The sequence below is a fragment of the Sturnira hondurensis genome, unplaced genomic scaffold (assembly GCF_014824575.4).
Source record: "Sturnira hondurensis isolate 20B ecotype Veracruz unplaced genomic scaffold, ASM1482457v3 Scaffold0003693, whole genome shotgun sequence".
In the NCBI taxonomy this organism is placed as follows: Eukaryota; Metazoa; Chordata; class Mammalia; order Chiroptera; family Phyllostomidae; genus Sturnira; species Sturnira hondurensis.
The window spans coordinates 9,857,379-9,872,225 of NW_028076324.1; the positions used below are offsets into that span (position 1 = coordinate 9,857,379).

The 14,847-nt window shown below is 55.3% G+C and overlaps 1 protein-coding gene across 4 annotated transcripts in view; it reads right to left on the reverse strand.

The window, feature by feature from the left end:
* Positions 1-1,208: 1,208 nt before the first annotated feature.
* The window catches only part of DPP9 (dipeptidyl peptidase 9), a 36,425-nt gene continuing 22,786 nt past the window's right edge, over positions 1,209-14,847 (reverse strand). For 2 of the 4 annotated variants that reach the window (XM_037042613.1, XM_037042614.1), the window contains exons 13-21: positions 14,185-14,264; positions 11,359-11,511; positions 10,808-10,943; positions 8,941-9,086; positions 7,823-7,969; positions 6,634-7,037; positions 6,141-6,283; positions 4,755-4,866; positions 2,220-2,301 (exon numbers count right to left, since the gene is read on the reverse strand). In XM_037042613.1, the coding sequence (XP_036898508.1) occupies positions 4,784-4,866; positions 6,141-6,283; positions 6,634-7,037; positions 7,823-7,969; positions 8,941-9,086; positions 10,808-10,943; positions 11,359-11,511; positions 14,185-14,264 (1,292 nt within the window). In that variant the 3' untranslated portion in view covers positions 2,220-2,301; positions 4,755-4,783. Of the gene's footprint in view, positions 2,302-4,754; positions 4,867-6,140; positions 6,284-6,633; positions 7,038-7,822; positions 7,970-8,940; positions 9,087-10,807; positions 10,944-11,358; positions 11,512-14,184; positions 14,265-14,847 lie in introns of those variants that run through there. The other 2 variants (XM_037042615.1, XM_037042616.1) reach the window with 2 other exon arrangements.

Here is a 14,847-nt window from a genome sequence, read left to right on the forward strand (position 1 = left end):
GGCACTTACAGGAGGCAATGAATTGATGCTTCTCTCTCACATGGATGTTTCTCTCTCTCCCTTCCTCTCTTGCTAAAAAGCAGTGGAAAATTGTCCTCAGGTGAGAAGAAAAAAAAAGAGAGACAGAAGAGGGCTTACCTGTGGAGTGAGAGGGAGGGTGTCTTTCCTCTCTGTACCCTTTTATACGTAAATTCATTTTTTTAAGCCATTAAAAATAAAAGTGGAGCCAAGGCTGGTGTGGCTCAGTGGATTAAGCATTAGCCTGTGAATGGAAAGGTCACCTGTTCAGTTCCCAGGGCACAGGCCTGGGTTGTGGGCCTGTGTGAGAGGCAACCAACTGATGTTTCATACATTAGTGTTTCTCTCCCTCACCTTTTCTAAAAAATAAATAATAGTCTTAAAAATAAATAAACAAATAAAAGTGGAGCCCTGGACGGTGTGGCTCAGTTGGTTGGAGTGCCCTCCCATAGATCAAAAGGTTGCAGGTTAGATTCCCAGTCAGAAAACATACCTGCTTTGTGGGTTCAATCCTGGTCAGGGTGCATGCGAGAAGGCAACCAACTGATGTTTCTCTCTCACGTCAGTATCTCTCCCCTCCCCCTCCTCTCTCTAAAAAGCAATGAAAAAATGTCTCCGTGTGAGGGTAAGAAAAGAAAAAAAGGTAGAGCTTCTCAAAGGATGGAGAGGGTGATTGCACTCAGCAAGACCGTCCTGTCGTCAGAAATTCCAGTACTTTACACGCCGTCTACACGGGCACAGTCTCCAGTCTCCCCAGGTCTCTGCTGGGGGGACACACGTAAAAAGGGGGTTTCTAGATCTCTGAACCATGGCGTCAAGTCTCTGGACAAGCACAGCTGCAAAAGGAAGTCACGGTGGCCCACAGAGCACTCAGCCAGAAGGATGCTGCACCTTGGGTGCTGTTGCCCTGGCAACGGGTGGCAGATGGAATAAGCCACCTGCCATACCCTATGCTTGGTCTTCAAGCAACACATCAGTACAGTGGGGACTGTCCTCCCTGGGCCACTCTGATGAGGAGTGGGGCATCTTCCAGCCAGGGCATGGTGCCCCTCCGCTTTTTGTGCCGAGGGCCCAGGGCTGACTGCAAAGACCATCATGCCTTTGGCTCCATCACCACCTGGACTCTGCACTCAGAGAGGCCCCATCCCCATCCCCAGGGCTTAGAAGGAACTGCGGGCGGGGGGCAACACTTCCATCTGGAATCCTTTAATGAGACTACTCCTTACACGCATAATTATAAAAGAATAAGAATTGACAAAAATATTTTCTTTCCATAATATGTAGAGGTGGTTTGTTTCTGGTGGGTTTTTTTCCATTTTCTTCTTCTTCTTCTTTTTTTGCCCACCCCTGGCAGAACTCTTGGCAGGGAGGGAAAGGAAGGAGTAAAGATAACCCTGAGGCGGGGATGGTTCCACTCCCAACTCCGGACACCGGTCTGTGCAGGCCCGGCAGGCATGTGTGGCCAGAGGGCTGGGAAGTGGGCACCAGCCACGAGGCAGCAGAGACCGAACCTGGACGAGTTCACAGCCGACCTGAAAGCTGGGGAGGCGGGCCCAGGAGGGCAGCCCTGCAGCTCGCGCATTGCTCATACCTGCCGGCCACCGCTCCCCACTCTGGGCTTCAAGAGTGGTGGGGCTCCCCAGGTGCTGACTGGGCTGAAGCCCGTTGCTCAGCGGCAGACCCCAATTCTAGATTTAGGCACCCCTTGCTTTTTGTCTTTTAAATAATTATGAAAAACGTCCCCAAAACAAAACACAAATAGGAAGTGGGGCAGGTGGGGAGAAAAGGCAATCGCATGCTTCGGTGCTGGGTGCGGCAGTGGGTCAGGGCCCAGGAGGCAGACCCAGCCTCTCCAGTGGCCAGTAGAATTCAGGCCACCCGCTCAGACAACGGGAAGAGGAGAGGATGGCTTTAGGAAGTGCCTCGTGGATGTCAGCCTTGTCTTTCTGTCTTGGCAACCAAGAAGCAGCAGGCAAGAATCCAGGAGCATTTTAAAAAATGATAAAAGGCGTCGGGACGTAAAGGCGGTGGCTCTTGGGCCTGGGGCGGTCCAGCAGGGGCTGAGGAGAGGGCACTGCAGGGTTAGCGGCTGTGAGGCCACTCATTCCTTCCCGCCTGGTCCCCCTGGTGGTGGTGGTGGCAGCGGTGAAGCCACTTGTGCTCTAAACGTGCAGCTGAGTGCCCCCGGCCTCAGAGGTATTCTTGTAGAAAGTGCAGCAGCGTGACTTCATAGTGCTCGCCAGACTCGGGGCAGCGGATACTGTGTCTCTCATTGGGGTAGATCTGGGTAGACAGAGAAGGAGGGTTGGTGACACCAAGGGACCTTGCTGGAGTTGCAGGCCTACCCTGCACCCTGGAGCCCCTCCCTCTTTCTGGTTCGGGGCATCCCCCTGGGCGGACGCTGTGCCGCCATCCCCTCCAGGTGGAGACAGAAGAGCACAAGCCCTGGAGTAGACGGACTGATTCCAACTCCGCCTGGTGCCTGTCAGCCTGCTGTGTAACCGAGCAATTGACCATCTCCCTGACCTTAGTCACCTCCTCGAGAATGGGGCGAAGAATTTGGACCTTTCAGGATCTTTCTGAGGGTTGCTAAAACACAGAGCACTTGCACATATGAAAGACTTAAGGAATGGTACTGCCACTCTGTCCCCAAACCTGAGGAGGTGCAGTGAGCCCATGTCAGTGGAGGAGCGGAACTTCAAACCTCGGGAGCTATTTCCGATTTACCAAAAGGCCACTAGTGGATTGCACACAGCAAGGCTCCCAGCATGGCCTCCCCAATTGTTTTGGGGAGGCTTTGCCAATTGTTTCCTGGGTGCCCTTACCATGGCAAAGGGGGTCATCACCAGAGAGGGGCAGCAACATGCTGGTGCCAAGGGCCACACCCCTGGAACTACCGAGTCCTAGCTGAGGTGATGTCCCAGGTAGACCAGCGAGGGGCACGGGTCTTGCTTCCTGCCCCATTCCCACACTCCAACAGCTCCTGGATGGGCCCTGGGGGCTCATGAAATAGTTGTGAACCTGCTCCAGGCTATTCCAAAGAACATGGCTGGCACCAGGCCCAGGAGGCCCGCTCCTCACCTCTTCCTGCCAGTGAGATGGGTTTTTGAACTAAACCATTCCTCCCTCTCAAGGCCCATGGCAACTGCCCTATTCCATGACTCTGGAGATGCATCTGACCACCCAGAATTCTCCCCTCTTCCACTCCTGCCTTCTTTAATCCATCCCTGGATGAATCGTAAGACTGATCAGACTGACCCCAGCTCAGAGCTCTGCAAGGACTTGCCAGACTGACATCAAGACTCGGCCTCCTGGGTCCTGCAGTCCCACAGGCACCACTGCTTTCCTGCCCGGGGCACCGGCATGCCCAGGGTGACCCGGCTGCCCTCGTCCCTTCGCACCACCTTGACTTGTGGCTGCATGGCTGCTTCTCCATCCTCCTGGGCTGTGAGGGCTGGGAGAGCATCTGGCTCCCCACTGTGCTCCCAGCCTGAGCCCAGGGAGTGGCACAGGACAGATGTGATGCGTGAACAAACTGGGCTGGCCAGCTGCCAGTCTGTTTCAGGGTATCCGAACCAGGATGGGGGTTGCCATTCATCTCCCTCAGCGAGTGCCCTGCTCCCACCCCCACAGAGTGTTCAACCTCACTTTGGGCATCTCCTGGGAAGGTGGGGCTCAGGAAAAACCCCATCTGCTTAGAGACCCTCCGACAGCTCTTCACCCCACAGAAGCTCTGGCGCATCTGGCAAGTGTGTGCCCAGTCACAGGTCTTTAAAGCCAGTGCCTCCCACTGTGGGACCCTCAGTTATAGTGTCCCCAACAGAACAGAGTGAGCACACAGAGGAGTCAGGAAGCAGAAAGACATCGTGACGGCAGGATGTGATAAAATCTGTCCTGCTCTCCCCCAGAAGAGCTCCACAGTCCACCAAGCCTCTTGATTCTAACTGTTGACCCCATTCCTGCTGGAACAACTGACCCTGTAGCTCATGTCCAGTGGGCTCTCGTCTACAGGTGCTAGAGGGGTGCTGGTCCACGGCAGGAACAGTCCCAGTCCAGCTCCCAGGCCCGGACACCTCCCCTCATCTTGAGAACAAAATCCAGGCAAGGCTCTGCCCCCCACCAAGGCCCCACCCCTCTCCCAATACCCACTCTTCACCCAAGGCCCTAGTCAGCTGAGCCTGCCCGTCTCCAACTCACCCCACCAGCCACCCCACTTTCCTGTCCCTGACCTGCTTCCTCCACCTGGGTCCCTGTGTCTGGTGTCCTCCACACCTCCTCCGACCCTCCCGGGGCCTAGCTGACTGCCACTCAGTCTCCAGTGCCCTTAAGTGTCAACTGCTCAGGGAATTCTTCTCTGACATCCCATTCAAGGTGACATCTCACCTAGATGCTTCCAGAACACCAGATAGTTCCTCCAAAGCAAATCTTTGTTTAAAATAAAACCTATGGCTGTGTGATAATCTGGTAGCAATGACCTCACTCCAGCAGGCCCTGGGCCGGTGGGGCTCTGGCCACGTTCCCCTGTGTTCCCAGCACTGAGGGCAGCAGAGACCAACCCATGGCTGCTGAATAAAGCATGGATGAAGGTAGGACGCAGGGAGCCCGGGGTGGGGGTGGAGGCAGGCAGTGCAGGCATCTCCCACAGATGCCCCAGGAGAGGTGGCAAGTGCAGCCGAATCGCCCTGCCCACCCTGCCAGGTCCTGGGATGGACCCAAAGTGTCCAGGAGCCACCCACCTGGAGTTGGTAAGGTTTTCCAGCTCGAATCAGCTGGGAGACGAGAAAGTTGGTGTGGAAAAAGTGCACGTTCTCATCCAGGAAGCCGTGCAGGATGAGCAGGCGGTTGGGCCTGAAAGACAAAATGGGGTGATGGTCTGTGCTGGGACCCTCCTCTCCTGCCCTGAGGCAGTTAGTCCCAGAGTCCCTCTCCAGCCCAGGGACAGCGAGGACAAAAGCAAGAGAAGGTGGCGGAACTGGAAGTGGCAGGGGGCACAATTGGTGAGTTAAGGAGACCTCACTTCATCCAGACAAAGAGGGGAGAAGGGTGCTCTCAGCCGTGTGTGCGGTGCCCTGAGCTACAGCAAAGCTTTTAGGGCAATGCTGCCCCAAGGTACTCTGGGATGACAGAATGTTCTAGACTTGCCCAGCCCTAAAATTACCATCACCCCCCACACATGGCTATTGAGCACTTGTTATGTGGCAAGAGTGGCCAAGAAACTTTATTTTTTAAAATTTAGATTTTATAAAGTAATTTATTGAAATAAATTAATTCACATAATTTACATAATTGAAAGTTATGTAAAATTCACATAATTTAAAGTTAACTTGTTTGAAAGTGAACACTTACTGCATTCACAAGGTTGTACAACCATCACCTCTGTGTAGTTCCAGAACATTCTATCACCCCAAAGCAAAAGCCCATGCCCATCAGCAGTTACTCCCTTCCCTGGCAACCAGCCATCTATGCCTGTCTCAAGGGATTTATTATTCCAATGGATGTGAGTGAATGCAAACTTAAATTTAAGCAGGCGGTTCCAAGCCGGGGTGCATGTTGGTGCCCCCAGGGAGCCCAGGCCACACTCCAGACAAAGAGCAGCCTCACTGTGGGGACCCTGGGCCAGTGTAAGGTAACAGGAACCAGCATGAAAGACACAGGAGCCTGGCATGTATTCAGACAGAGCCACAGCAGAACGTGGTAACACTGACTTCTTTCAACCAGAAAAGGAGATGCCAATGCCAAAAGCATGACCCAGGACATCGGGGCTGGTCCCATGGAGCCAATGTTGCAAACACATGTCAAAACCGGCAAGACAGAGGCTGCTCAGGCCGCAGACCCACTGAAAGGTCCGTGGTGGGTGATGTGCTTCCGTAGTGAGGGCAGCCCGCACGTGCAGTGGTTCAAATCTAGAACCTTCTTCCAGCCTTCTGAAGGCAGGGCCAGGGCCTCCTTCCCAGAGCACGTAGGTGCCCACTTCCTGGGAGAGCAGAGAGGAGACAGGGCTGCGTTGCGGCAGGGATGTGAGGCTCAAGCAGATGAGTGGAGGGGCAGAAGCCATAGGAGTACAGTGTCAGAGCCAGGGGGCCTTGGTGATTCGGAGCTTCCAGGGCAGGTGGGAGCCTTACTCATTGGGCAGCTTCTCCACATGCAGGGCCACAGACCCTGCCTCATAGCCGAGCTGGTTATTCTCCGGGATGTCCATGTAGCGTTCTGTGTACCCTGTGTCATAGGCCATCCAGACTGTGACTGGGGCACCTGCGATGGCCACCTGAGGGCCAGAGTGGATGGACAGTGCAGAGTGGGGGAGGGGGGGAGAGAGAGACATGCACATGGGTCAGGTTCCAGGAGCGCCTTGTTCAGCGGCTGTCCCAGGGCCTCAGCCTCCCCCGGAGGGCATGCACACGGGGGGCTAGCAGGGAGGGGCCCTCAGACCGTGTGTCCCCGTGGACTGTGCGCTGTTGAGGGAGGGTTAATTAAATGGACGTGTTTAGGCCGGATCGGCCCCTCCCTGGTCCCACTGCCTCTCTGCCTCCTCCTCCTCATCGCCGCCCCGCGGTGCCCGGACAGTGCCACCGGCCTGGGGGCCCCTCCCCCGATGCTCTTCACACCATGCCCCACCTCTGCCCATCCGAGGCCGGGGTCCCAGGCTCAGCCTCCCACAGAGAGCTGCTGGCGGGGTTTTGTGCAGCCGGACGCCATCCTGGGGTCAGCAGTGGCGGGCAATGAGGAGGGGGGCTCGGCCCCGTGGGGCTGCTGCAGGGAGAAACAGCCACGTGGCAAAGCCCCTGCCAAGATGCCTCCCCCAGGGGCTCCAAGGGACACAGGTGGGCGCTGGTAGACAAGAGGGAGCAGTCGGGGGTGGGACCCACCTTGAACACTTGGGGCTTGTGGATCAGTCCCATGAGCGAGAGGAAGCCTCCGTAGGACCAGCCGTGGATGGCCACCCGGCTCAGGTCGATGAAGCCGTACTTCTCAGCCACGAAATGCAGACCCTCCACCTGGTCCTCAATCTCCACCTGGCCCTGGGGGACAAGGCCGGGAACCTCTCAGGGGCCTCCTCCTGGGTGTGTGCCCCACTGCCCCACCTCTGTCCCTGCAGGGAGCCCCGTCCGTCTGGGATCAGAGCAGCTTCCTGGAAGGCATCCCGTTCTCCAAGTCCTGTTCACACTCTGCCTGTCCACTGGGGCGGTGGTCAGAGAGGCCTGGCACCACCTGCCCTGCGACTTCCCTGCTCAGTGACTCTGAGGAAGTCACATCCCCTGTCTTGGCCTCAGTTTTCACACTCCCAAGATGAGGATGTTAACTTAAGTAGGACCCATTTTATAGTGGATGAGAGATGGTGAGCGCCCCACATCAGAGGTCTGGCACATAGTAGGGCTGAGTGAATAGCTGGTGTCCGCACTGTCACCATCTCCACCAACATTCTCCTCCTCATCATCATTACCACTCTCATCGTCGTCACCACCACCATCACTGTTGGCTTCACTTCCACAGACACCAGTCCCTGTCGGCCCAGCCCTTGGCACTTCCTGCCATCTGGGCCTGTGCTGACATGTCTGGCTGTGTCTGGTCTCAGGCACCAGGCAGAATGGTATATACCTGTCTCTCACGGGGTGAAGCTCAGAGCTGAGCAGCAAAGCAGATGTTCCCCTTGGTTCCGAAATGCCACCCCACTTATGCCTGGCACCCTGGCCAGGACAGTCCTTGAAGGCAGTGCCCAGGAACCACCCCAAGCCCCGAGCCAACAAAACCAAGATCTCCCTTCACCACACCAGAAGGGTCCAGAGAGACTGGGAAGACAAGTTACCATTTGGTTTTTCAGGGCCCCTTCGAACCGAAGCCCTCGCTGACATGAGCCCCTGCCATCAATCACGACCACGGCGTAGCCCAGGGATGCCAGCGTGTTGAGCCGCAAATACTTGATTCCCTTGAAGGAGTTATTGACTAGCTGTACCTGTGAGGGAAGGCAAAGAGAGAGCGTGGGGCTTTGGGCAAGTGGTAAGAAATCCTGCATGAGATGCAAGACAGAATGGGCTAGATGGCAGGGCAGGGGTGGGGTCTTACAGCCTAATCAAGGCCCCTGTACTTTACAGTGAAGGCTGTAAAATGGCCCGGAAAGGTTCTGAAATCGGGGCAGGGGAAGATGGGAGGGGCCCGAGCCACAGCAGGCCTTGTGCCTAGATCATGGTACAGAAAGGAAGACCCCACTCGAGCTCTTTTCAGCTAGGCCCTTCCTGGAGCCTCCTCTTATTTTGTGAGCCATTTCCTGCCTCTTTTATACCCTTTAGTTATCTCTAGAAAGCAGACATAAAAGCTGGCAGGGGGAGAGGCTGGTGGCAGCAGGCTGCTTCTCTGAGGAACTTGACTTACACCAGCTCCTCGCTTCAGCACTGTTACTATCGGAGCCTTGCCATTCTGTGTGTGTGGGCAGGGGGTGCATCCTGGGCACTGCAGAGTGTACACAGCATCCTGGCCCCCACCCTCGGTGCCAGGAGTGCTCCCCCCCAAGTTATTACAACTACACATGTCCCCGGACATCGTCCAGTGTCCCCTGGGGGAAAGAACACCCCCCAAGTGAAAACCACTGTCTTAGATAGACCACTGTCTCTGCTGGCCTGGCCTTGTCCCCCTCTCAGGGAACTGGGCCTAGGGCTCAGGCCACCTCTGTCCCTATGCTGGGGAGAGTGGATCACTACCAGGCAGCTGGCCCAAATGAACACATGGGGGTGAAGGAGACATCCCAAAAGGACAGGGAGCATCAGACGGAGAGGAGGGGTGGGTGGTCGTTAGAGAGGATAAAGTGTACGGAAAGCCAGAGGCAGAAGATCGAGAGACTCCAGAACCCAGGGTGGTCAGTGTGGGTGGGATGGGGCACCCGAGTCCTGGCCCGGAAGGACAGGGTGTAGGGAGTCAGCCAGTACCCACCTGAGGACCTCCGTACACGAAGAGGACGGTGGGGTGTTTCTTCCCTGGCTGCACAGAATGTGGCTTGTAGATCATGCCGTAGAGCCGCACATCAGACCGCGTGTGGAAGTCGAAGATTTCCGGGGGCACGTAATCAGGGGGGCAGCCTGCAGAGACAGAGAAGCCATGGCTACTCAGGCAGGAGCCCACAGCTGGCCAACACCCACACCCCACTGCCTGGCCCCCACCTGCCGAGGCTGGGTTGGAGTCACCCAACTCCAGCAGGCCCCGACGCTAGCTTTTCCCCATAGAGGAAACACGTCTGGGACTTGACTAAAGCCAATTTCATGGCTTGCTCCTCTCTAATTTTCAAAATCACTTTCATTTTGGCAAAGCAACACTGCTGTTTGGATCATGACAGCAAAGAAAGGTCTTTCTCTACAATAATTTTATTCAGGTAAACAGGTTGCAGACTTAAAAGTTTAATAAGTAGGTGGTAATGTAGTTCAGGGGTTGTTGAACGTTTTCTGGGAAGGGGTGGAGAGTACTTTGGGTTTTAAGTGCCAAGGAGACGTGTGTCTTGGCAGTCACATCTCAGCTTTGCTGTTGCAGCCTCAAGGCGGCCACTGACGATGCGTATGATGGGGCGTGGCGGGATCTGCCCATGGCTGGCTAGCCTCTTATGGAGGCTATCTGCAAACATGCCTGCAAACCCAGGGCTGGGCATTAGGATGCTCAAGTTCCCATCACTGCTCCCCACTGCTGTGCAAGACCCGTCTCCATCTGTAAAACCAAGGCCAAAGGCCCTGCTCAGCCACATCCCATGGTGACATAAGGAGTCAGACTGAGTTACTGGGTGGAGAGGCCTCGCATCTACCAAGGTTCCAGGGGGTGATGATATAACGAGGTGATTTTAACCCACAGAAGACTCTACGAATGCCAGGGCTCCTTATTTCCTGAAACACCGGGAAATCTAGCAAGCAGCAGGGCTGGGGTCAGGGAACGGAGTCCTTCCCAGGGAGAGATTCTTGTGTGTTCCAAGGGTTTGATTTTTACCCCCAAAATGAGTGTTATATGATTTTGTAAATAAAAGAACATTTTAGGGAGACAAGCTGACTTGTCCGTGGCTCTGCAGCCAGAACTAGAACCTGGGGTCACCCCAGCAGAGTCTGAGCTGCCATCCAGGCTCCTGGACAAACAGACACGCTGCCTCTTGTTTTCTGAGGCTCCGCTAGAGACGGACTCCCAGGCTCCTCCCACCAAGGCTCCAGAGGGCCGTCCCTGTGCCCCCAAAGACAGCATCCCCTGAGGAGAGGGACGCCCTCTACAGCAGGGGTGTCAAACTCATTTTCACTGGGGCACATCAACGTCTCAGTTGCCTTCAAAGGGCTGAATGTAACTTTATGACTTGTAAATGTAATGACTCCTTAACAGTTAAGTGAGAACTCAGTGCTGCCACCGGATAGAAATGAGGTACTGGGCCAGATAAAACAAGGTGGAGGACCAGATTTAGCCCGCGGGCCTTGAATTTGCCACCTGTGCTCTACAGGGACCCCCTGCCAGGCAGTGGGGTCCTGAACCGAGTCTGCTCTGTGAGGCCTTCACTGAGGTGCAGAAATGAGAGACGGTCCCAGGTGGAAGGGCCCACAGGACAGTTGGGGCTGGTGGTCGTGTTCAACAACAAGCTCTCAGGGCTGCTGGGAGGAGCTGGGTGCTGGGCAGGCCTAGCAAGCAGGGCTTTGGGCATGCTCGCTGCCTCAGACCCACGAGACAACCTCCTCTCACCACTGCTATTTAATGGGATCCCACCCCATTTTATAGACGGGCAAGCTGGGGCTCCCAAGGGGAAGGACTGGGTCAAAGCTTCGGGGGACCTGGGGCTACTCACTGGCTGCCTCCATCATGCTGGCCCAGAACTGAGGCTGCTTGTGAAGAGGGTCGTCCTCGGGGCCGCTCAGCTTGTAGACGTGCACACAGGGCGGTGTGCTCACGCTGCTGTAGTGGCTGATGAACATGTCGAAATTCTGCAGGTAGGACGGGGGCGCTGAGCAACTCTCCCCGCTTCTGATTCTGTGCCCTTTGCCCCATCACCCGCCAACCTTCACTGAATATTTACCATCTTTACCCTTGATGAGTGCTCATTTAAACCTCAGAACTCCACCCACACAGGGTGGCTGCTATTATCATCACCCCCATTTTGCCAAAAAGCAAACTGAGGCTGAGAAGAATCCATTCTCTGGCCAAGAGCCCCCTATGGACAGACCCAGATCCTTCTGACACTGGAGTCCACTCATCCCTCTGGTTCTACCAAGTGTTTGCCTTGGATGGGGATTGGCCTTGTGCTTGGCTGCTGTCATACGTTCTAGAATGTTCCAAGAGGCCAAGGGCAGGTGTAGGGAGGGTGCCATTGAGTGCATCAGGGCTCAGGGAAGTGCCCACCTGGCTCATGGAACAGCTGTGGGAGAAGCCGGGCGTGGTGAGGCGCACAATCTCGCTGGCTGACTCGTAGCTGACCACATAGAGGTGGTGCTCAAGGGGTGTGTCCTTTGTGCCTTGGAAGTACACCAGCTTCGTCTCCTCATTGACCCAGATCTGTGGGGACACCAGGGGCTCCTTATGACACTGCCCCACGCTTCCCGTGCCTGCCCTCCCACGGCCCCCTCCCCTCTCCCTGTCCCCACAGGGAGGGCCAGTGTTCTGTGAACAGGGGACTTGTTATCCCCCAAGTTGGCTGCAGAAGCGTCTGGGAGAGACATCCTTCTCGGACCCTATGGAGCAGGAAGTGATCCCAATCTGGCTGGGCTGACCGCACGTCCTGGGGCAACTTAGGATCAGAAGCCTGGAGAGTTACCCGGGGTGTGCTCAGAACCTTTGGGTGGGAGCTTAGGGCCAGTGCCTTGGACAGAGGCTGAGCGAGGGGCCATCCTGGGCCCAAGGGCCTGCCAGGCCCAGCTCTGGTCCCAGGCGGGTTCAGCCCACCTCTGTGACCCAGATGCTTGGGATTAAGAGGTGATACTACCTGCCCCACCTACTCGCCTCAGAACCCCCACCAGGCCCTGTGTGGTTCTGCGGTGATGTCCACTGGAGGGAAGGAAAGTCCCTGCTCGGATGGTGAGAACAGGCACTGCCTTTCAGGGCCGTGCTGGCAGCAGGGAGATGGAACCCTTAGAGAGGCGCATCCTCTGCCCTGGCCACCCGGCCCTGGGAAGTGTTCCTGAGGGTTCCACCCAGGAGGGGACTCCAAAATGGAAGGACAAAGATGCTCACGTATTCTTAAGACTAAGGAAAGGTGACAACTTGAATGTCCAGAAAGGTGAGATTTTTTCCTCACAATTATGGCACAATTCTCTGGGTCCACAAAAAACCTGTATTTTCTAAAAAACCTGTAGAAATCCCCTAAGATAACAATGTGCAAATAGGAAAGGTCTGCGGGATTTCCCTCTCTGGGCACTTCCATGGAGGGGAAGTGGCTGCAGGGTCCAGGGGGAACATCGAAGGGGACCCCAACTTGAGTCTTACCTAGAATGATTCAGTTACTATAACAAACACCGATGCATTTGTTGTTAGCATACTTTTAAAATAAAGGTTTTCTAGAAATAGAGGATATCGTTGGGAAACTCAAACCACATAGAGTCAAGAGCCGCTTTGGTCTCAAGGATGATGTGACGAGGGGCAGAAGTGGGGAAGTATTGGTAAGCACTCTCAGCCCAGGGCCCACTAAGGCCACCGTCTTTCCAGAGGAGTGCCACAACAGGCTGGGGGCACATGGCCTCAGGCAGAAATGTGAGAGGGCCACTCCTTCTTTTTCTAATTTTTAAAATGCTGCTGCTTTGTTTTTTTCATTTCTGGGTAAAAAGGTAAGGCACGCCAAGGGTGAAACGTTCCGGTGACAGAGAAAGCGGACGATGTGGACTTGTGTGTGTGCCAGATGCCATGTGTACCAAGTGCTTTATAGCAGGGTCCTCGCCCGGGCTGATTCTGCCCCCAGGAGACACCTGGCCATGTCTGGGGACATCTGTGGTTGTCAGGACTGGGAATATTCCTGGCAGGAGCCAGGGATGCTGCTCAACACCCTGCAGGGACCAGGACACCCTCACAGAGAATCATCTGGCCCTGATGCCAGCAGTGATGAGGGGCAGAGACCGGCTGTCAGGATGAAAGAATCAGAACTACTAAATGGTCCCATTTCACAGATGAGGAAACTGAGTCCAGCTACTAAGGGGCAGGGCCATGCTATGAGCTGGGGGTTAGGGGGGCAACACCTCCAGCAAAACTGGCTGCAACCACAGCACAGCCACTAAGAGTGAGTGAGGCCTTTTAACCTTTGTGCCCAACCTTTGGCCTGCTCTCCTCACACATCGAGACATGAATGTGAAATCTGACAAAGTTAGGACTATGCTCCACAGTTTTACACTTCTGCTTCTTTCCCAAGAATTCATAGCAATGTCTTTATAAGCTGATGACCGGGCATTCTGTCAGGAGTGGTCACATTACAGTCAAAACAGTTGTCTATGGAGCCTGGACCCACCCATGCGCTCCTGGCTCGCTTGCTCACTTGAGCATTTACTGGCCGCTCTTTCTTGCCATGCAAAGAGTGCTGAGTGGCTCACATGTGTGCTGAAGCCTCTGTGTCTGTCTTTGGTCCCAGCTGGTGTGAGGCACCTATGCTGCTGCGAGGTAGAGGCCAGGAGTCTGATTGTGAGGGCCTCTGTGAAAGCTGGAATTTTGTAGACCTGGACCCCAGTGAAGACCCTCCAGCCAGAGGCAAAGGCTCACCACGTTTTTATGATGGTGTGTTTGAGGGAATGGATGGTACATTTCTGGTTTTCCCTATGGCCATATTCTTGGTTCCCGAAACTCTCTGGGGGTAGTCGTTGGGGCCGGCCCTGGTCAGAAGCTGTAGGACAATCCCATGGTGGGTATCCCAAATGTCCCACAAACTGTTCTTCCAGGGACAAGTGGTTTCACGGAGAAGGAGACAAACCTCCAGGTGGCTGTGAGAATGGGTCAGGCTCCACCCACTGGGGGTCCAATAATGGATGCTCAGAACAGGCCCTGCATCCTGAACCCAGGGTGTTTTCCGCTGGTCAGAATCACAGTGCCCGAGGCCCTGAGCACACCAGAACTGTGGAGGGAGCAGAGTAGGAGGGGCACATGGCCAGGTCGGGCAGCGTGAGCCACAAGCACAGGAGGTCTGGACAGGAACCAGGCATGTGTGTGTCTGAGCATGTGCACGTGTACAAGTGTGTATGGAGACGCTGGTACCTTGGAGCCGTGCCTGGCCAAAACCTCCCATTCACCGCTGGTCAGCGCGATCTCCTCTTTGACAGGACACTTAAATTCATCTGGAAGGAAGGAAGGAAAGGAAAGGAAAGGAGGTGAAGGGGTCCCTAGGAACCTGTGATGGGGACACAATGCACCGAGACCCAATTTCACCACTGCAGACTTATCCCGGAGCCCACATGTCCTCAGCCATGGCCCCTACCAACTATGCCAAATGCTAATCTATAGCCTCTGTGTCCTAGGCCAGCCCTGCCCTTCCTCAATTTTTCTGCCGCCCCTGAGGCCCCTGGCTGAGGCATGGGCTATGGCTCAGCTCACTAGTCCCCCCGCCTTGTCCCATCCATTCTGAGCCCGGTGCTACCCTCTCAAGAGGCTCTTGAGTCTACCTCAGCCACAGATTCATGCCCATGCTTCTGCTGGCCCAGAGGGCCCTGCCAACCACACCTGCTGGGCCCTGTCTGACAGGACTGTACATTTCACTTGCCAGTGTCACCCCGTCCCTGTCCCTCATGGGTCCCTCCAGGCTCCTGGCCTCACTCCCACTTTACCAGAACACTTTGATGTTGCCTTTAAGGTTCTGAAGTGAATGAAGCCAGCATTCTTATCTGTTCAATTGCCATCAAGCAGGTGGGAGACACGTGACAG